Here is a 22,522-nt window from a genome sequence, read left to right as displayed (position 1 = left end):
GGTCTTGGCCCTGATGTGGCATGAAGGAAAGGAGATTCCTTTTTCCATCATTCTCTTCCAGCTGTTTGCCAGGCACCCTGGCACTGGGTATTAGGGAATCTGACTACACTCAAGCCTACTGTTCAGTTCCCACTAATGGAAGAAGTTGTTTTCAGTTTAGAAAGACATTTTGAGAATAGAATAATAGAATTATTAGCTGTACAGATGTGTTTAGTCCCTCCAGAAATTGATAGGCTCTTGCCAAACCATCGAATGTCTATATCTTTCTCCCTATTACCTTCTATAATTTCCATTTATAATCTAGCTATTTATTTCTTGTGCCTAGCTCATGCTTTAAACGTCTTGTGAAATGCAGACAACAGTAGCCAGTCTGCACACTCCTGGTTTTCTCATCCCTTTTCCTTGAGTTACAAGGTGTCTGAGCACTCTACCTGCCCACAAAGCCACAGCTACCAAAATCACCACCACTGCAAAACACGAGATTCCACCTCCCAACCTCAGGTATTAATCCCCTCTCTTTTATTCACCATTGGTATGATGTCACTCATTTAAGGTTTTTGTGTCCACTAGCAACTTTGCTCAATGCCATGATAAACATACCTGAGACTGAGCGACACATACATTGTCAGTAAATGTATTATGTACCATATATATGCAAATAACTTTTTGGACAACTTTGTATTTAATCTCTCACAATAAGGAAAATAAGTTTAAAGAAATGAAGAAACACATCTCTGGTTATAAAGTAGGATGGCATAGATTTAGTGTCTGAGAGGTCTATTACAGATGTCTGGGGGTAGAAGCAGACCTTCCCTCAGGAGCAATAAATCTTGATCAATGTCATCCTTTTACCATTGCCCCACCCCCACCCCTCCCAGGCCCACCCCTTTCTTCTCGTTGCTTAATTTGGTAGAATACACATTGAATTTTGTCACTGCATTCTTCCCCCCTTCCTCTCTTCATTCTTCTATCTCCCGCCATTGATCCTACCTCTCTTATCCAGTACCCATTTAAACTATTTTAATCAGGAATATTTTCCTTTACCCATTACAAAATCATTACTCTTGGTGACTCAAATAATACAGGAGAAAAATATATATAGTTTTTTAAATAATCAAGTTTTTTTCCTGGAATTTGTTTGCATAACTTTGTACCATAAATTCACTTAATGGTTTGTGCAAGGATAATATTTCCATACTTTACCAAGTGATTCATTTATTAAATAAATGTTTTCTATTCATCTAGGGCATTTTAATGCATAGCTATTTAAAAGGCTAGCAAATCTTTACTTCCATGGAATCTGTGACATTTTAACCATCTATAATGAGTAGATGAAAACTAAAATTGTCAAAACCTTCTGACTGGTTTAAACATGAACAATAGCCACTAATTACTGATCATTAATGAGCATATAGCAAGTACAGAGAAAAATCTATTTAGAGATATACTATAAAATTGTTTTGAAATTACTGTTTTCAATTGTACACTCTATAAAAGTTAGCAGTAATTTGAGTTCGCAAATGCTTGTGTGTTTGTGTGTGTGTGCGTGTGTGTGTGCAGTGTCAATCATCAAAGGAAAGAATGTAGTAAAAAAAAAAAAAACTGTAATACATTCACAGACCACAATGTCAGAAGATTTATTTTGATTACAGGCTAAAATGTCAGGTTTACTGAACTACACGGAATTTTCTAAATAAGTGTCCTTCCTAGAATTTACCATTCCCACTTGTAATAAGCTTAAATATGACCAATACACATAATGTCATTTAAAGTACTCCCCATTTTCTGAAAGTCTTTACAAGTATTTGACATTTTCAAACAGATAAACTAAGGACAAGCTGCCTAGAAATAATTCTGCTGACAAAAGTGCTGTGTCAATGCAATTCAACGAGTCCTCCTTGTTTCCTAAGTGAAGACAAACTTTCTTAAGTGCTTTTATGACTTCCAGGGAAACGATGCCATTTTCATTGTTGGGTATCACTTTAAAAGGCAAAAGCAACTTGAAGTAATATGGTGGGTAGAGCAATGGAGACGAGAGAAAGAGAACCGTTCAGATACCTGAACGTTTTGCTTTTCCTTTGCTTCTGTCTGGAGTTCGTCGGGGGGAAAAAAAGTTGCCCATTCCTCATTCCTAACGAGTGTATATATTAAGCTCTTTGAAATGTGAGTATTATGGGAAGGATCGCAGTTGCTTTAAATTATAGAAGTTGGCAAGTGCCTGGAGTAGGAGTGGGAGGTTGTTTAAACTCAGAAAGACAGTTGCAAAACTGAGTTCAACAGCATGAGCTCCAGGCTTCAAACAGATTCTCATGCTCAGACGAGCACTTTATTTTTCATCAGGTTATTATTTGCATTGTTTTGGTGCAGCTTTGAATAATAACTATATTTCTGTTTTGAATTTTTTTTAATGGTTTCAAAATTCATGGGAGAACCAAAGCAAGAAAATCTCAGGTTTGGGAGTAAAGTTTGATGTCTGCAATGCCCAGAAAAGGTAAGCGTATCATTTTCATTCTTGTTTTCTTCTCTTTCCCCTCTCCTGTTTGGACTTCATCAAAATATTTACTGGAAGAACTTAGGACAGCTACTTGTAAAGAAATGGGAGAACTTGTAGAAAGAATGTCAACAAATGATAAATCAGAGGTTGGAAAACCTCAGCCGCGGGGCTTTTTCCTACTTTCTATTCTTGACGCAGGAATCTTTGTCAGCTATCTCTGACTGTATTAAAAAGGCTATTTCTCTTAGAAAATGTGAGGGGGTGGTCTTTACAGTTTCCAGTCTGATGAACGTCACTTTTGTCTGTGTAGAGATGGGCTAATTTCTTTCCAAGATCAGAATATCTACATTTTCTTAGCCCATTGTATGCAATTCAACTTCCAAAGCTGTGGTTCTTCTAACTTCGCACAAAATCTGAATGTACATTTTAATGTCGCTCTAAAACCTCTATGAATCATATTTACTATGACTTATTATAGACTTGTTTTATGGATTTTTTTCCCAAGTAAATAAATCATTTGACTTTTCCTCAGAACCTCACAGGAGGATGTTGGACATCCATCCTTCCTCTGAAGGGAGGAAAAAAAAAAAAAAAGAACAATTGAACTCAAAGATTCTTACTTCAAGTGGCAATCGATTGACAATATTGTTATCTGATGGGAGCGCTTTTGATTTCTCAGTGTTGTCTTAAAAACAAGTAGGAGCCGAAGCCGAAGCTATTTGCTTGTTTTATCATGCGCTGGGTTTAGGAGAAGTGGCTGTGGTTAGGAATGGATAGCCGAGCAACTGTCTGGTATCGGGGTTCCTGTCTTTCCAAGGCACACTTCCAGGTGCAAAACCCGAGCTATCCCCTGGGAACATTCTGCAGCATTCTTCCCGCAGGCTGAGATTTTTTTTTCACAGACCCCCCTATGCATTCCTCCACACGCATGTGTAAGTGCGCAGGCCGAGGTTAAATAAACTGTGAGTCTGATGGAGCCTGAGTGGTTTGGGACCCAGGTGACCTCTGTCTGCCCAACTCCTGGGGACGGAAACATCCCCCATGAAGTCAGCTGGAGCTGGGAGGATGGGGATCAGCGCAAGGGATGACAAAGGTCCTTCCTTCTTGTCCTGGTCACTGCTCTGGGTCTGCGATGTTTATTTCCCTCTGTGCGCACCTCTGGTTCCCTCAGCGGGGATTACAGTGGCTTTCCACTTAATCGCTTGTGGTCTCTGTGATCAAGGTCACAGGAAGGACGTTATTATTCAGAAAGCCAGAAGGCAGCCGGTGCGCTCATTGCAAGGTGGTCAAGAGACGTGGTTTTAAGTTTCTTCTCCCCATCTAGAACTGCTAGGGAGGCGACCTTGTGGCTGACGGTTCCCTGCACTCTCTTCCCAAAGGCTCCCTGCCCTCCCTTCCCGCCTCCATTCCCATCTACCCCGGCCTACCCAACAGGAGGACAGGGCAGACCAAGACTCTTTAACCGGGCCCCCACCCTTCTGGAGTGGGGGGTGGGGGTCTCCAGACCCCACCCATGACCTCATGCGAGATGGCTTGCGCTTGCTTGGCGCCGGAGCCCCCCCAGGGGATGGGTGTGGCCCAGAAAGGCGCACAGTGTGGCATGACGTGGCTTCCCGTGGCGGGCTCCGTGGAAGCCAGACCCGCCAGGCCCAATCCCAGAGCCCCGGGAAGGCCCCGAGGAAGACAAACACAACAGGCAATTAGGGTTGCTAGCGAAGCCCCACGCCAGCTGACTCATCGGAGACATAGCCACGGGGGCCTTGGGAGTTGAAACCTGGACCGCGCTTCTGGAAACCAGAGCACAGGGCTGTCCCAAACAGGGTGCCGAGGAGAAAGGGTCCAGGGTGACCTAATCGTGTGCTTCAGGCCACTCCAGGGAGGCTGAGAACGGGGGTCGCCTCTGCAAGGGACAAAGGGAGGACTGTGTTAACTACCGAAGCGCTGGGAAGGGGAGTGCTCCTTTGTCTGTCCGGCTTGGGATGTGAACCAGGCTTAGCCCGGGTTGTGGGCTGCAGGCCCAGGTGTGAAGTCCTTGCTGGGCATCTGAGGAGCCAGGATCAGAGAGATCCAGCCAGAGGGACGCAAAATGGGGACCCCCCTCCTCACTCAGGAAGCCGTGCCCCAAGGATCCACGCTGCGCCTCCTCCCACTTGAGCAAAACTCTCCCGACTAGGTTCTTTACAGGGGCAAATCAGACTGATGGTGCAGAACCCGCCCCAAGTCCAACACGTGTTCTGCCAGTCAGCCTGCTATCATGAAAGGCAAAATTCTTGGTAGTTTTGCGTTTGGACAAGACCTTGGAGGATGAGCCACTTACCCTGAAAAAAGCTAAAAATGACAGTGGTCTATCCAAGCAGAGAGGCGAGAGGCTAAAAATCATGGCTGTTACCATAGACCCAAGAAGGTGGACATTCCAGCCATCTGTTTCCCAAGGCACAGCGGCTTCAAGCGTTATTCACAAGAGATAGCACAGTATTTTGTGGTCAGGCACATTGGGGGAGGTGGAAAGCTATGTGCCACAGTGCATCAGAGCTATGGGTTGGGACTCAAAACAGTGTATGACTTCAAATCCCCAGGTCCATTCCAATATCCCTTTCTTCATCTGTGAGGGAAGGATAGCAAATACATATGATGCCATGAGGGGTGTCTGAGGTTTAGAGGAGGGATGGACCGCTATCAAAGTGCCTAGAAAGACAACTTGATGAATGCCAGCTATTATTAGCTATGAAGCACTTGCTTCTTTGCTGCAAGATCTCTTATACATTTTAGCGAGCTAACGTGTCCTCCAGCTCTCCCTGAGTAGGTCATTACATTCTAATGTTTTCCATATTTATTTGACCAGGAAACCATTTGCTCCCTCTCCCCTCAAGGATCGCAGACACATGTTTAAAATATATATATATATATTAAGATGAAGTTGGTCTGGTGGGTTGAGGCTGAATATCTTTGAAAAGGTGTAATTAAGATATACCAATCTTTATTAGTCAGTTCACAAATTATCTTCTATTTATATAAGTCCCAGATAGGGACTTTTGAGACTCACATATCTAACAAAACTTACTTTTTAAAACTGTTGGCAATTGCGTGTGTGTGTGTGTGTGTGTGTGTGTGTGTGTGTGTGTGTGTGTGTGCTGGTTTTGGCTTGTACTCAGGGCCTAGGCATTACCCCTGAGCTTTTCTGCTCAAGGCTAGGGTTCTAGCCCCTGCTCTACTCTGAGCTTTTATGGTGCTTAATTGGAGATACAAATCTCACAGACTTTCCTTCCAGGGTTGGCTTTGAACTTTAATCCTCAGACCTTAGCTTCCTGAGTAGCTCAGAGTACAGGCATTAGCCACCAATACCCAGCTTTATTTTATTTATTTATTTATTTTTTTTGGCCAGTCCTGGGGCTTGGACTCAGGGCCTGAGCACTGTCCCTGGCTTCTTTTTTTGCTCAAGGCTAGCACTCTGCCACTTGAGCCACAGCGCCACTTCTGGCCATTTTCTGTATATGTGGTGCTGGGGAATCGAACCCAGGGCCTCATGTATATGAGGCAGGCGCTCTTGCCACTAGGCCATATCCCCAGCTCCTCCCAGCTTTATTTTGAACCCTTTTTGGAAGTGAAAAGGGACAGGACAGTAAAGTCAGTAATTTGCTAGTGATTTCACACATGAAAAGTCAACCTTTGCCTGCTGTATGGGGACCTACTGTGCAGAGGAGCATATAAAAATTCAGGTGCTAAATGGTATCATGATCCATTTGAAAAATAAGTATTCTGATATCTGAGATGCAAAATTTGATCATTACAAGACATAATGTCAGAGAAGCTCAAAGTGAATGGGAATTCAAAGAAGTTGAGGGCCCAAACAATCATATTAGAATCATTACCCCATTCTTTGACATCTGCCAGGTGCAAGGAACCAAACTAAGTTCTTTGTAGTATGATTAGCACATTTATACCTTATTCCACAGATGAGAAAACTGAGTCATAGAGGAAGTCAGTAACATGCTGGGAGTCTTTCAGGACCTAAGGTCTCAAAGTTAGGTCCATCTGATGCTCTCTCCTTTCAAAGAGATTTCTCAAAGGAGATGACATATAATCTGGCCTTCAGGAATGAAGAAGGATTGGTGGGCTGGGACATTCCAGGCAAACAGGAGAATATTAACAGATGTACACGTAAGAATAGCAGAGGGAGGGTCAGGAAAGTTGCCCTGGTGAAATAACATATATACAAGAAGACATGGCTGGAATCATAGAAAACATTGAATGCCAAACCACAATGTTTGGCCTCCCTCCCCCCCCAAAAAAATAATCATTAAATGTTTGTAAACAAGAAAGTAGCATATGTGAGAACAGTGGCTTCAGATAATTTATATGTATACCAGAAGCAGAGATTATACCTCTGGTTATGAAGCCAGATTTGTCCAGGCAAGAAAGAATGACACTTAGGACTCAAGCAACAGTGACAGAGAGAAAGGACAAGCTGGGCAAGAAAACACATACCTGTAATCTAATCCCAAGTACATGGGAGAGAGAAGCAGGAGGTTCTGAAATTCAAGGATAACCTGGACAAAGGAAGACACAATCGCAAAACAAATGGGTGTGGTTAAAGTGACTGAGCATTTGCCTGGCTAGCATGTGAGCAGTGGATTCCATCCCAGACCTTAGAAGGAGAAGAACATGTAGCCCGAGCATTGAAGCTGGTTCTTTCAAAGTAGCAACCCTGAGGCCTCACTGAAGCCAGATTCACTGTGAGCCTCAGTTGCAATTCTGTAACGTGGGGGGAGTGGTGCAGAATAGGAAATGTAGGAGGGTTAGTTGACCCTTGAGAGCTCCCCCCAATCCCCGCACTCAAACTCCATGGGAATAACATTCCAAGCCTTTTTATGGAAACAGTTAACTATATAACTCCCTCGTTGATCACCAAGTTCCAGACATCTCCTTCATATCAGGCAGGCAAATTTCCAAAACAACTTTAGGGTCTACAAAACTTTTATGAGTTCACAGATATATAGCAATTACATAATAATGGTATTGGTATGTAACCCTTCGGGGAGGGTGCATTTTGATATATCTCTTTGAGAGAAAATTTGGTCCATCCTCCTGGCTGGCTGCCTTGTGCTAAATTCAACTGCCTATCTCTCAAGACTGGGAACTCTTAAGGCAGCTCATACCACATCAAAATCTGGTAGTGCTTTAAGTGGTAATTAATCATATAAGTAGTATTTCAAATGATAATTCATCATATTAGCAGTGTTTTGAATATAATCATATAAGTGCCTAATGATCTCCTGTAGCTTCCAAATGGGTGGTAAGCTTTCAGAGAGCAGGGATTAATTCATCTTTAGATTCTCTAATGCACTACAACTGTAATAGGTCTGAGTCTTATTTTACTATACCACGGCTACAAGAAATACCACATTCCTACACTTTTTCAAAAATACAGCTCAAATCCAGTTTCTAAGGAGAGAACAAGAAAGCCTTAGAACAAGAAAGAACTTAAGCTTCAGAAATGACTATTCTCCCTACATCTCCAACCCCAAGGTCCAGTAAAGATACAGGTACAATCACCCTTATGACTGTCTGTTGCTTTGATGTATGTATATGCTGCCTTCAAACCCTCTCTGGAAACTGGGAATTACTCAGAAGACTGGGAATCTGGCATCTGAGCACTTCCAGGCAGGCCTGTCCTCTAAGATTGGGCCAGCCATGAACATGCCCCCTTCTCACAGATGTCCATACCCAGTCATTCCAAGTCTTAGGAAATCTCCCACTATCAGAAGCCCTTCTCTTCCCCATTGTCAGTATATACTTTAGAGCTGGGACTCTGAAACGTTACAAAGGAGTATTATTGTTAAGAAACTTCTGCTTCCTGCTCCGTAAAACCCTTGACACCAGAAACTACAAAAGCAACATCCAGGAAATGATTACTTGAAGATGGAGTGCAACTTACAGATGAACACTTTAGGGGATGCTTCTGTCTCATACCTATTATATGTTATTCAATAATCATCAGTGAGATTATAAAATGACTTCTTCTAAGTTACTCAACTTGTTACCAGAGGTGTTAATTACGATCAGATAACAGTGTCTTTTTGTCAGTCATGGGGCTTGAACTTAAGGCCCGGGGCACTGTCCCTGAGGTCTTTTGCTCCAGGCCAGCACTCTACCACTTTGAGCCACACTGCCACTCTGGGTTTTTGAGCAGTTAATTGGAGATAGGATGCCTCAGGATTGCTCCTGGTTCTGTTTTTAGATGGAGCAAGGCACCATCTTCTTTCCTCGTGAACCCTCTCCAGCCTACCTTTCCCAGATGCCCCTGTCACTCACTGAAAAGACTTTCTAGATGCCTGGTTGCGCACCTGGGATGCATGTGGCCCACTTGAAGCAGACATCCAGACTTGATGACCAGATTTCCAAATGACTTTCCTGTCTCATCTCATGACTTAAAACTATCTTGGTCACCCATATATGGAGAGTGGCTATCTAAAGCTATGTAATGAGAAAGTCACCAAAGCCGAGGAGGAATTAGCAAGGAAGTATTGAGAGACCAATTAGTGATTTCTAATGGAAAACCAGATGTTTTCTAAGGCTATACATACTATTCTCTGCATATTATCTAAGAGCTCAGAATACAGAGGTCCTAGCACACTCTCAATTTTACATTTCCTGTTTTAATTAATGCTAAATTAGTTCAAATTTTCCAGTAAGCACATGTCATCAAATGTTTGACTAAAACATCCAGTTCATTTCTTAATTAAAGCAAAATTGTTTACATCTATGTTACGGTTTTGTTTGTTGGTTTGCCTTGGTTAACTAAAAACACTGTGAAGCCTCTGGAATTATGATATTTTTGTATGCCAGTTTCAGCCTTCACTTTTCCTGGCTGTGTGATGAGTAATAAGTCATTTCCATTCTTGAGCCTCTGTTTCTTCATCCTTGAAAATGGGCATAATATACGCCTACTGAACTCAGGAGGTAGGAAGTAAGATGTTATGCCTAAAGTATACATATGCTAGAAGGTGAAATACATATGCTAGTTATTGTTAGGAACCTAACTAGCTGGCTGTACAGCCTGTCTTCCTCTTGGCCTGTTTGGTACCATGGATTTCCTCTCTCTAGCAAGGTGACACTGGTTTGGAATTAAAAAAAAAATATATATATATATATATATATATATATATATATATATATATATAGCTATGTGTTGGTGGCTCACACCTATAATCCAAGCTACTCAGGAAGCTGAAGTATCACAAAAGTTTGTGATACTCTTACCTCGAATTAACTGCCCCAAATCCAGAAGTGGAGCTTAGGCTCAAGTCTTGAGCCTAATTCGAGTCTTGAGGAAAAAATGCTCAGGGACAGGGCACAGGCCCTGTGTTCACGCCCCAGGATTGGCACAGAAGATATATAGGTACAAACACATATATGAATAACATACATATACATGTATATTATGTATATATTAATAAACCTATATATGTATATTATATGCAAGAGTGGCTAGAAGCTGGAAGTGTGGCTCAAGTGGTAGAGCACCTGCCTAGCAAGCATAAAACCTTGAGTTTGATATGTTTAAAAAAAAATTGGTCTGCAGGTATGACAAACAGATATGAATAAGTGGTAAGTAGAATGTAAATGGCTTGCTTTGATTACAGTCATGTCCTCTTCCCTTATCTGTAGTTTTACTTCCCACCATGTCCCTACAGTCCAACCACATTCTGTGGGCTGAAAATACTAACTAGAAAGCTCTGGAAATAAACCACATGCAAACCATTTGGAGTAGGTGATGAAACATCCCACCATCCTGCTCTGTCTTGCCTGGAAGCTGAGTTGTTCCTTTTTTCTAGTGGATCCATCATGAACACATATTCTGACCATTCTGGTTCTGTCGTGGTATCACAGTGTGATATCACATTCAGGTTACCCTTAGCCTACTTAATAACAGTCCCCAAACCCAGACTTTTATTCACTATATTATCATAATTGGTCTAATCCATTACTTTCTGTGAATTAGCTTTGTTGACCCCTCACTAGGCCTTATTTATAAACTAAAGTATATTTTAGTGAAGTATATATAGGGAAAGCTTAATGTTGATTGAAGTCAGTATGATCTGATATTTCAGGCATTCATTGGAGGTCTTCGAGTGTACCCTTCTTACAAAACAGGAACTGGTCTGTCCTTTCTTGAGATTTGCCATTAAACATCTTGAATAACTGTGTACACGCATGCACATTGCCCTAGCAGTAACACTGGAGAGCTCAGCACACTGCCTCACTCCACAGAGGGCACAACTATAGATAAACCCTCATTTTAGCTCGCCAGTATCTGTAGAAACTTGATTCTATATCCATCCTTACTTTACAAAGAAAATCCAAAGCCTCACCATTAGCAAAAAAGTGACATGTAAATAAATGAATATATAATCTGCAGACCAACAGAGTTTGTATCCCCATAAGCCTTTTGCCACAAGGGAAACATGTCAGATGTCTCTTACCCCCCCACCCCCATTTTCCCAGAGACAGACAATGAGGCACATCATAGCCTCTGCTGGTATCTTCAGTCTCTTTGCCCTGGTATCCTTAGCATGGAGAAATGACCGACTTTGTGTGCTCCCCTTTTCCTGTCCTTAGCTTAGTCCTCCTCTCACCCAGACTGTTTCATCTAGCACTACGGTCTTTCTACCCCATTCTTCATGCCATTTCTTTCATTCAGCAGCTCTCTTCTTATCGTCTAATGCTCCTCTTCTCCTCCTATTCTTCCATTTCTCTCCTTCTCTGCTGTACCTACCTTTCTTTCTCTCTCCTTCCATCCATGGCCTTTCCAAAGTCCTTTCCTCTGTTTTTATTTCCTTCATAGCCGTCCCCCTTGGCTCAGTTATTTTTCTTTGTTTCTATTTATGCTTTACTTCCTGCAACTTTTATGACTCAGATAAATGTAATGCCCAGCACAGTGCCTGGCATGTGGTAGAATCTATATAAATACCATTTTAGCCCCTTCTCAACACGATTTAAGGCAAATTGAAAGGAATATGCCAAATAAAGCAGTCTAGATGGAAACAGAAAATCAAAGCCATGAGGAAGAGAAACAAAATATGGGAACCACAAGAACCAATCTGGTTACTGTGATTGAGCATGAAATTTCACTTCCTGACAGCCAGACCCCTGTCGTTTTAGATTTTAAGTGACCCAGGCATTCTCTGGTGTGTTTAGGGTAGAGGGCCAAAGGAAAGGAAATGAATTCACTTTCTTTTGTCCTGATCTGGATCCTGTCTTGGAGCACATGTTTTTTCCCCCTCTCAAATCACAACTTTATTTTCAGAAATCCACTAATCTCTCCCTGAACATCCAGAGTTGTATTGTGTTAAAACCTCACTCAAATCCTATTTAGAAAGATGTTTTGTGTAGTACAGAATACAAGCCTTATAATGAAGGCGATTCATGGTTGAAGCTGTTGCTATGGCATTGCTATAGGAGACTTGTAATTCCTAATCAAGCTTGCCGAATACAGGTTCAAGCTGCATTGGTTTATGGGAGAAACGCACCAGAAGGAAGGACAGGAAGGAAGGAAGGAAAGGAAAGGAGGAAGGAAGGAAAGAAAGGGAGGGAGGGAGGAAAACTTCTGAATTCTTGTCCTTTTTTTCTGTAAAGACACTTCTTTGTTTCATCCTTCCTTACTCTGTTTTCTTTCCACCTTCCTTCTGAGGCTGATTTTAGGTTTGAAAATTTCCTGGTAGGACTTCAGAAGTGATTTTTCTGAAATTTAATGTTAATTCCCTAGGATTTTAATCCAAAAAGAGAGCAAAGCAGCCTCGGCTTTCTTATTAAAAATGAGTACTTTTCTCATTAGAGTTGCTAGGAGGATTAAATGAAATACTATGGTACCCTATGGGAACAGATTAGGGAAAAAATAAAGTTAAATATGCAGCATGCTGACTGAATTCTAGCATACCCAGTTTGCTTTTCTTTCCTTTCCCTTTCTCCCTTCCCCTCTTATTTTCTTTTCCCCTTGTCTTCTGTCTTCCTCTAAATCTATCCAATGTGAGCACAAATTCGCAAAGCTTTCTAATTAAACAAAAACACCATAACCACAATTCCAACTATAAATTGCCTCAATTTTAAGACTTTCATCCTTTACTACACAAAATATTTTGAATATGATTTGCGTGAAATCCCAAAGGAGATTCAGAAGTGCTTTTCAAGGAAAAGAAACAGAGCTTGATAACCTATAGGTGAGAACGAGTGGGCACTCCAGCCTTAGTTTCCAATGCTGGTTGTACCTTAAAGATCAGCAAGGAAGCCGAGAATGAGACCCCAGCCCAGGCTGCACTAAAGACTATTACATCAGAAAGATGAGGGAGGGGAAGGATGCAGGCACAACACAATTTTTTTTAACTTCCTAGGTGATTCTATTGGACAGCCAAAATGAAGAAACACTGTGGGAAATGATTGCCAATGATGTGGAAAGCTGCAGAGTTCCCAAACCTGTGTCTTATAGGCATGATAAAGATACCAATAACTTTCTAGACTCTGCAGAGTCATTTCAAGATAATGGAAGACATACAAGTCAAATTGTGAAAAGAAGGGAGTTGCTGCACACAAAAAAAGCTGTGTTGCTTAATCTTTCAATAACCATGAAGGATACCTAAAGGGAAAAAAAAGCAGAAGATACCTTGAGGAGTTAATAAAAATGATTGTTTAATCTTAGACTATAATTCATCTTTAGAATATTGAAGACCTAAATGTATTTGATCCAACGTATGTCAAACCAGGTTTTACGTTTGGGAAAAAGTAGTTACCTAAATGTTTGCCTTGATCCAGTACCTCCTGCTTCACACATTCCATTTTAACTGCCATTTGTAAAATTTCCTGATATATCAAATATGTACTGGATTCACTTCTTGTATCCTAACAAATTATCCTGTGAAGGGTTGCCTCTCATTTTTACAGCCAAAGAAAGTTTTTTCCCAACATATAGATGAGACTTTACACTAATGAATACAAGAGTTTCCTGAAGACAGTAAGTGGCAAAGCAAAGGCTGAAGCCTGAATCTATAATATCAAAAGTTCAGGCACCAAGCACAAATTCAGTTTTCAGAGAGTCGCATGCATCCATTTCAAAATCTCTGAAATGATCAAAAGAAAAAAGTCTATGTTCTGAAAGATATAGCCCAACATCTATGTCTCTGAATAAAATAAAGAAAATGTATTTGAGTCTGCAGCTGTATCGTGGGGTTGCAGAAGGACTTGAATAAGGTCCAAATCATTTCAGATAAATATAGGCAGGTGTAAAGACTCTGCCATCATTAAACATAGATGCCCAGGAAGGCAGTAGAAGGGCAGCCAGAATCAGGATTGCCTATGGCTGATGCTAATTACAAAACGTAGCATCCTGAGCTCCGAGCAGTTGGGGCTTGGCAAGAAATGACCACTCCATGCACCATTCATCCCCACCATCTGCCCACTCTTTCTTTCTTCCCTGGGCATGAAGTCCTCGTTGACTTCTGCCTGCCAAATCATCTCAGGCGCGCCAACGCATTTGGCTGTGTTCTCTTGCAGAAACCATACCTCCAACCTCCCTTGATTACCTTGAAAACTTATTAGTGTCCATTTGCAAGCAATATTTTCCTCCTAATCTATCCAGGTATAGTATGACCCAGAGGAATTCATTGATTTTTCTGAAAGATTAACTTAGAAGAGAATGAAACCTACTAAAAATATTATATCTGCTCTGCATAGCGGCATAATCTGTGTCAATGAGGTGATTTGCACTTGCTCTGTAAACTCTAGGCATCAGTATTAGTAATCTTTGGCAATGAGAGATGGAAATGAGCCAAACAGCACTTTCTTGCCAATGAAAAAGCTTCAGAAAATGCCAACATCCTGTTTTGTTGCCTTAAAAATTTTTGAATATTGTGGCATTTAAGAAAAAAAAAACTAGCTTGTAAGTTTATTCCAGGGCAAATTTTGATACTTTGAGAAGAAAGTTGGATAATACCGTAACAGAAACTACATAGCTTAAACAGAAAAACTGCCAATCTCCCATAAGAAGAAGAGTAGTCTAACTATTTCTCTTTCAGCTCACATTTTCAGATATTCTAACAAAAACTTGAGAGAAGTCATGTAATACGAATATTTCCAATAGAGCTCATGTCTCAGACCAAAGTGCTCCAGCAAGTATGTCGTGATGTGGCTATGGCTACTAAGTGACCATGGAGGTCATCTAAAAAAGGAAAGGTGATCTCCTGTGGTCCTTCCAATGATACCTTCAAAGTTGTTTTCCCAAAATAGGAGAAACTGTGGCAGATAAAAAAAAAAAAAAAACCAGATAACATACACGGTCTGTGAAGAGGTGAAGTCCAATTTAGATCATGAGGCTGAAACTTCCTTTGGTCTACAACGTGCTTGGGTCCGTGTGTGAATGCGTCTTAGAAACTCTTAGAAAAATCTCCAAGACAGTATGATATTATACAATGAACCCAGAGATGTGGTCTATGAAAACCCTGGGGCATTAGAAATGGGAGTCTAAAGATTTCACAAGGCACACCAGGGGACTTACAGATCTGACCAGAGACCTCATGGCTGCGTCCACATCTCGTGGGAAAAGGAGCCTGAGACATCTCACAGGAAAGGAAAGCAAAGGCCTTGAGGGAATGAGAAGGGCCAAATATACAGTCACCGGGAGGGGGAGATTTGCTCATAGAGTCCTTGATTTCCACCAAGTAGCCTTGTTTGGTCAGAGAGAAATGTTCTGGGGTGGAGGGGAGGCAGTTAGAAAAGAAGGAGTGAAAGACTAGACAAGATTCAAATTGGGAAGGAATGAAAATATAATAGGTAATTCTGACTCTATTCTGAAGGAAATGGGAAGGCATCGAATCTTCTGAGTGAGGAGATGACACGAGGGAGCCAGAGTTTTGGGGAGATGGAGCTGTTGTGGTGGGGAAGGAGACTGGCAGTGGGAAGGCAGATGGCCTGTGTCCCTCAGAATCCCATGGCAGCCGAAGGTCAGGGTGACGCGTAGGGGCTCAGACTCATTTGGGATCTGCTCTGCTCTGTCCTGTGTGCAGAAAGTCTGTGCAGATAAAGGGGCATCTTTGGGAGGCCACATTCTGCCGGATGTGGCTCGCGTTGGATGGTCCAAATTCCCACGGCCTTTGTTGTAGAAATGTCACCAGGACATTGAGTGGATTCCTGGAAATGTTCCAGGGGGAACACGCGATAAAGGAGGCCCTACAGAGTGCACATGGGGACCTTCGGTAGCAGGGAGGCTGAAATGGGGGGAAAAATACAGTGAAGGAAATGCAAGAGTTCATTTCCCCCCATGTGATGAGACAGAACTTTAAATTATGGGCCCCCGAGTAGAAACAGTAATATGTGAAGGGATCACTTCAATGTTGCTAATGCTTAAAGAATGATTTGCTGCAGACATGTTACCTCACCCCATCTTTACTCATGTGTGAACATGAAGCCCTGGTGGGTTATGCTTATTTTCAGAACAATCTGTAGAGATCAACTGGGAATACCATAGCCAGGACTCATCTTTTGAAGGAATGGGTTCATGCAGCTTATCACTTGTAAAGAAAGGGAGGAAAATCAAGAAAACTGTGCTGCAGATCTAGAATTGAACCTGAGTTCACTTCTTAGTCATGTGACCCTGGATAAGTTTGTTCCTCTCAATATAGTCATAGAAACATGAGATGCTGATGAAATAGTAGCTATGGCAGCATCGTATAGCAGTGAGCAGGGTCATTAATCAATGCGAGGGAGCCAGGCAGGAAATACAAATGAATCCAGAGGACTAAGAGAAAACCAGAGAGGCCAGAAGTCATGGGGTACACCCACCCAAAGTCAATGCTAGCTACTTGGCCTCCCCCAGGATTCCTATCCTGTGGGAATAAAATCACAACTAGCAGACACATGAGAAATCAAGAGAGACTAAAGGAGAAAAGAAAAAAAAAATTCTGGATTTTCACTATATACTAGGCCCATAAATTATATTTCTGGCCATACAAGTGAGACTAGTGGTGAGAAGAATCTCCGAGAATCTGAAGAACAATTGTTTCTAACACCAGCATGCAAAGTGACATAGCTATACCTTGTGGAAAACTGTCTAGGGCATTTTGGGCCACTTGGCTCCCCAGCCCCTTTCTTCCCCCCAACAAAAGTTCTAATCCCAGCCACTCCCAAGGAATTAGGATGGCACTACCCCACCCACCCACTAAAACCCACAAAGAGTTAGGATGGCACCAGCCCACCCACCCACTAAAACCCACAAAGAGGAGAAACCCGGGATGCTCAACGGAAATGAGCACAAGAAATATGATGGTGATGTTTATAATAACATTTTAAAATGCATAGAATAAAAAAGAAAATTACTTCTCTATTTTAAAAAAGACAAAACAAAATATGATGGTGGAATAAAAGGTCTCAACACTGAAGGGACCACTAAAGGCTGCCAATCAACCGAACCAATGAACCCCTCAATAGGATACTTAGCACCTGCTTTAAGAACTCCATTTGGGGGGCTGGGGGATATGGCCTAGTGGCAAGAGCGCTTGCCTCGTACACATGAGGCCCTGGGTTCAATTCCCCAGCACCACATATACAGAAAACGGCCAGAAGTGGCGCTGTGGCTCAAGTGGGAGAGTGCTAGCCTTGAGCAAAAAGAAGCCAGGGACAGTGCTCAGGCCCTGAGTCCAAGGCCCAGGACTGGCCAAAAAAAAAAAGAACTCCAGTTGGCCAGTCCACTCCTGCAATTGTCAAAGCCCAAACATACAACTAGTGTTCCTTCTGAACACTAGCTCTAATGACCCATCTTCACAGTGCATACTAAACACAAGCAATGACTTGCACCTGTTCCTCCCAGCCTTCCCCAAAGGAGTGAAAAGGAGACCATCCCTAGGGGAGAGAAAGTGACAGCCCCTCATCCTGTCCATGCAGGATGAGAGCTGGCAGGTTGCATTTTCCTTGCAGTCCAGAGTCCTCAGCATGCCCATGTTTGGTCCCTCCCATCAAACGATCTGGCAGGGTGAGAGCAATTGTTTGATAGCAGAAAAGACCTCCACTTAGCTGGCTTTGGGATTACATTAGATGACCAGGCATTTGAGAGTTGAGTTCTGAGGGCATTTAGAACACAGTAAGTCCTCACAATCTATGGCAGTTATGTGATACAATGTTATCATGAATGCTGACTGAGCAATCTCTGAACCACTGCCCCTAGAGATGTATAAGATTAGGTTCTTGAAAGACTAAGTCACAATATTTCTGGAAATTGGTTATATAACTTTGTTTTATGCTTATCTATGTTTTAAGACACCTTACATCATATGTATTATTGACTCAGTAAAGTCAGGCTCATTGCCAAAGACAATGCAACTAACGCCTGCATGAAGCTTATCTAGCACATGTATTCTCTCTTGCACTCTCATGCTGTTTTAAACAGCAAGATCAAACTGGGAATGTGGCTTAGCGGTAGAATGCTTGCCTAGCATGAACAAAGCCTTGGGTTCGATTCCTCAGCACCATGTAAACAGATAAAGCCAGAAGTGGCGCTCAAGAAGCAGAATGCTAGCCTTAAGCATAAAGAAGCCAGGGACAGTGCTCAGGCTCTGAGTCAAAGCCCCAGGACTGGCAAAGGAAAACCAAATTTGCTCAAACAGCAAGATCACCAAGGAAAGTATAAAAATGCAAGAAATGAGATACCAAAACCACTACAATAAAAGAACACATGTTTACAATATACATTACCATTCATTGCAGGGAGCTAAAAGTAGAAGGCAAAGCACTGTCACCTTTAATCTCAGCTTTGCAGATCTATAAAGAGTCATGAGTACTGATTTAGATATCACAGATACATGTTAGCCATTAGAAAAATTTGCAATAACAGAATCTGCAGATGGTCAAGACTGACTAAAAACCACTTAAAATTTTTCTAGTCTCCAGTGAAGTCATATTTAGGTTTATATCTAAGATGTAAAAATATTAAGTAGCCTAGATGGCAGCATAAGAGGAAAAGAATACAATATATTCCATTGCATAGGTATGTTTTTCTCTTTTAAAGGACACAATCCCAAATGGGAATTATTCCCAAGACATCTTTCCAAAATATAGGCATTAGCATATTTCAGCATTAAATGGAAAAACTATATTTCTGATTAGAGCAGGTTTCCTTTTATTTACAAATTGTAACGTTTTGTTCTTGTTATTTTTAATTGCTACATCATTGCACACACCCACAGAATACAGTATCATATATAAGCACAGGTAAATGACATGCAGTGATCAAATCAGGGTAATTAGCATTAGTGTACTATCACTTTAAACATTCATTATTCCTTTGTGTTGGGAACATTTAAAATATTCCTTTCTAGCTATTGTGAAATGCATAATATGTTATTAACTGTTGTCAACCTGCTGTGCCATCAAATACTAGAACCTTTATTTAACTACATTTTTTACCCATTAGCCAATCTCTGTCCATGCGCCCCTCCTGCCCACCCTCTCCAGCCTCTGGTAACCTCTAATCTACTCTTTACTTCTATGAGACCAACTTTTATTACTTTCTATATAGGAGTGAGAACATGTGGTATTTGTCTTTCTGTTTTTGGCTTATTTCACTTAATATAACGTCCTCCAGATTCATTCATGTAAGCCAGACTTTCCAGAACTTCTACAAATCGATCTTCACTGTTTCTTGGGAACTCGACAGAACATGGCCACCTTTCTTCTACAGAGGAGTCTTGTGAACTCTTACCAATACTGCCAGTTCTTTACTGGCACAACTTCCCACTCTGGACATTTTACTCTTTAGCTGTTCCTAGTAATTTCTCTAATTTCAGCATCTTGCTTACTTTCTTGGGATATGCTCTAAACTGTCAAAGTTGATTATCATCTCGTGTTTAGTCTCTACAATAAAATGAGTGTCTTCAAACACTATAGACAACTCTTCTAGGAGGTAATTTAGATAGACAGATAGGTAGGTAGGTAGTTGGATGGAGAGAGAGAGAGAGAGAGAAATGAAACTCTTTAAGTAATCTCTTTCTATATTTTGAATACTATGCCAAGGAAATAATCATACACATAAGCTAAAAATTAGTGGCAAGGATGTTCCTTAAAGAATTAAGGGACATATGGAAACAATTTAAACATCAAAATTTAGAACAACACTAAGGAAATCCATAGAACCTCTGAACACTACATAACATTAAAAATGACCATGTAAGCAAACCTATATTTGACCCACATAGACATTCATATAGCCATAGTAGAAAATATTGTAGCAGAAAGCATATAAGATCATACTTGGGCTAGGAATGTGGCTTTGTGGTAGAGTACTTGCCTAGCATGCATAAAGCCCTGGGTTCAATTCCTCAATACTACATAAACAGAAAAAGCCAGAAGTGGCACTGTGGCTCAAGTGGTAGAGTTGCTAGCCTGAGCAAAAGAAGCTCAGTGACAGTGTTCAGACCCTGAGTTCAAGCCCCAGGACCAGCAAAGAATATATACTTTATAAGACATCTATCTATGACACCAGAAGGAAGCATTCTCTACATTAGCCACATGGATCACTGTGGTAAGTACCTGGGAAAACAGTCTAAAGGAGAAACAATGTGTTTAGGCTCATGATCTCAAAGGTTTCCATCCATGATCAGCTGGCTCTGTTTTTATGGCACTGAAGTGGCCAGGGCAAGTCAGAGGAATGGTGCCCATCTCGTGGAAGCAGGAAGCAGAGACAGAAAGGGGCCTTGCCCCTCCAAGGCTTCAACACATATCTTTGTGGGAGACTATATTAGAGTTGTTACACTCTGCCTCTGGTTTATAAGCAGCCTTCTTCATCTCATCATGAAAAATGAATGTTGTCCATATCTAAGAGGCCCAAGCCTTACCGGCTTACCACTATCCAATAGTCCAAGTCCAAAAGTCTTTGAGCCTCAAAGCAAGCTCTCAGCTTTGAGACCAACATACAATGGCACAGAGTACACAAATCACATGCCACAGGAGAACAACAAGGTATAACAAGGAAGGACAGCCAAAGGGAGGCTGAAACCTGGCACAAAGAGCAAATGCTATAGCTCCAAACCTAGCTTCCAGAAGGGTGGGCAAACCCCACCTCTACTGCCTTTCGAGTTACAGCCTGCATGGCCTCTCCTGGTTCTGTTCACTCCGTTTGTATTTCCCATCCAGCTTCCAGGAGTTTCCATTGCAGCTTAGGCTTCTCCTTATAGCTCCATTCATTGCCTTCTCATGGGGGCTCTGAACCCATCTCGTTGCCTTGAAACCTAGGTGGAAGTCTCCATGACCCCAAGGTGTATGTTCTTAGGGCATACTTCCTCTAATCCCATCCCTCTACTTCCAGCCATCTCCCAAAATAACACCACCAGAGTCAATCCTCATTCTCTCCAACATTGATTCAACTCAGTCTAATTTAGTTTTTATCTCTTATGCTCTACAATAATTTACTGCTTGCCAATTTTGCTGAGTGTTTAAAAAATTAAATTAAAGTCACTTTTTGGTGGTTACATAATACTTACTTAGCCTTGACCCAAGCCTACCTGTGATTTTGCCTATTGGATTCCATCTACATTCCATTTATTCTTTCTTCACAAGCAATTTTCACCTTAGCCACAATGAATCACAGAAATTCCCCCAAATGTATACCATTGTTTTCCACCTAACATCTTCTCCTTACAATCTCCTCTAGGGTAAGGAATAGTCATGTAGAGATTGTCCATATTAAGACACGTAATAGAATGGTACAGTCAGCCCAAACCTATCTATCTCAAAAGGTCATGCTATCTCCCTGGTATCAGAATTTACACGAGAACTGTTTAATTTTCCTTTTGTTACAATCTCAACATAGGCAAGATAATCATGCTATTTCAATATTATCTAGAGAGGGAATTTACATGTACACAGGGGGTAAAATCATCCCAGATACCTTTTTCCATTTGACAGTCATGACCCAAGCTATTCAGAGACACATTTTAGGCAGATATTAAGCTCAGTTTACACACATAAGTCCCATGTAGTCAGATTCCACAAATAGAGACTCCTCTGACTTCCTTACCTCTTTCATTATAAGAATTTAATATTAAATTTCCAAACCCAAATGCCATAAATAAATTCCAGATGTCTTCCTCAAATCCCTAAATCTCACATTAGACTTAAAAGAGATATTGCTGTATATGATGAGATGGCTACATTCAGTTCCCTAGAAAGCCAGAATGGTCTTCTGCAGTTCCTCAGCCTTCTCCCAAGAAAATACGTGAACTCCTGAGCTCTTAAGACGAGTTCGCAGGATTCACAACCCAGCTGCCTGACACATGTTTTTCTTTATCCTGCTCCCCCACCATGGGTGACATAGTAAAGAACAGGAAAGGGAATCAAATCGCCTAGGATCCAACCCACCTAGAAGGCTTTGGGCAAGTCACTTAATCTCCCTATTCCTCAGTCTTTCTATGTATGAAATAGGATTCTTTAATGGAGATTCGTGAGTCAGTAATGTTCTGAAGATAGGCCCAGCACTTGTTATTACCTAACAAGTATGTGACCAAAGAGGTCTAGGTGGCTTGAGAAGTTCAGTCCCTTCTTTCCCACTAGTAAATAGGCCTAAGTCTTCTTAACCCTTGATTACGAAGCCTCTCCTTGTTCTGTGAGTGACTAATGACCTAAATTCAGATCACAGAATCCCGCTTCCCTTACCTGAGTCAGTATTCTGGATCTGTATGCTTAAGTCAAAGCCATCCTACCGACTCTTCAAGCAACATAACTCTAATGGCAAAAACAAAATAACTTGAGAGGTTTTGAGGAAATGCCTTCCCATCTCCAATTAATTAAATTTAAAATCTCTAAAGAACTAACATGTTCACAATACTTACTTAAAATAGTAACTTTCTGGATTCGTAGTCTTATGTACCTATACATGACTGGCAGTTAGGTTTTCACAAAGTCCTTCATTATAATCATGGAAGACTTGCATTACTAATTGTTAACAGGGCATTTAGAGTTAATGTGTATTTCAACAGCTCAGGCTCACGCCTCTAG

The 22,522-nt window shown here is 41.4% G+C and overlaps 1 protein-coding gene across 1 annotated transcript in view; it reads left to right on the top strand.

Moving 5' to 3' along the window:
* The first annotated feature begins 2,267 nt into the window (after positions 1-2,267).
* The window catches only part of C1qtnf7 (C1q and TNF related 7), an 83,516-nt gene continuing 63,261 nt past the window's right edge, over positions 2,268-22,522 (top strand). The window contains exon 1 of the mRNA XM_048364568.1: positions 2,268-2,491. Within this exon, the coding sequence (XP_048220525.1) occupies positions 2,470-2,491 (22 nt within the window). The 5' untranslated portion in view covers positions 2,268-2,469. The remainder of the gene's footprint in view (positions 2,492-22,522) is intronic.

Source organism: Perognathus longimembris, chromosome 16 (assembly GCF_023159225.1).
Source record: "Perognathus longimembris pacificus isolate PPM17 chromosome 16, ASM2315922v1, whole genome shotgun sequence".
NCBI classification, from domain to species: Eukaryota; Metazoa; Chordata; class Mammalia; order Rodentia; family Heteromyidae; genus Perognathus; species Perognathus longimembris.
This window is presented reverse-complemented; position numbering and strand designations above follow the sequence as displayed.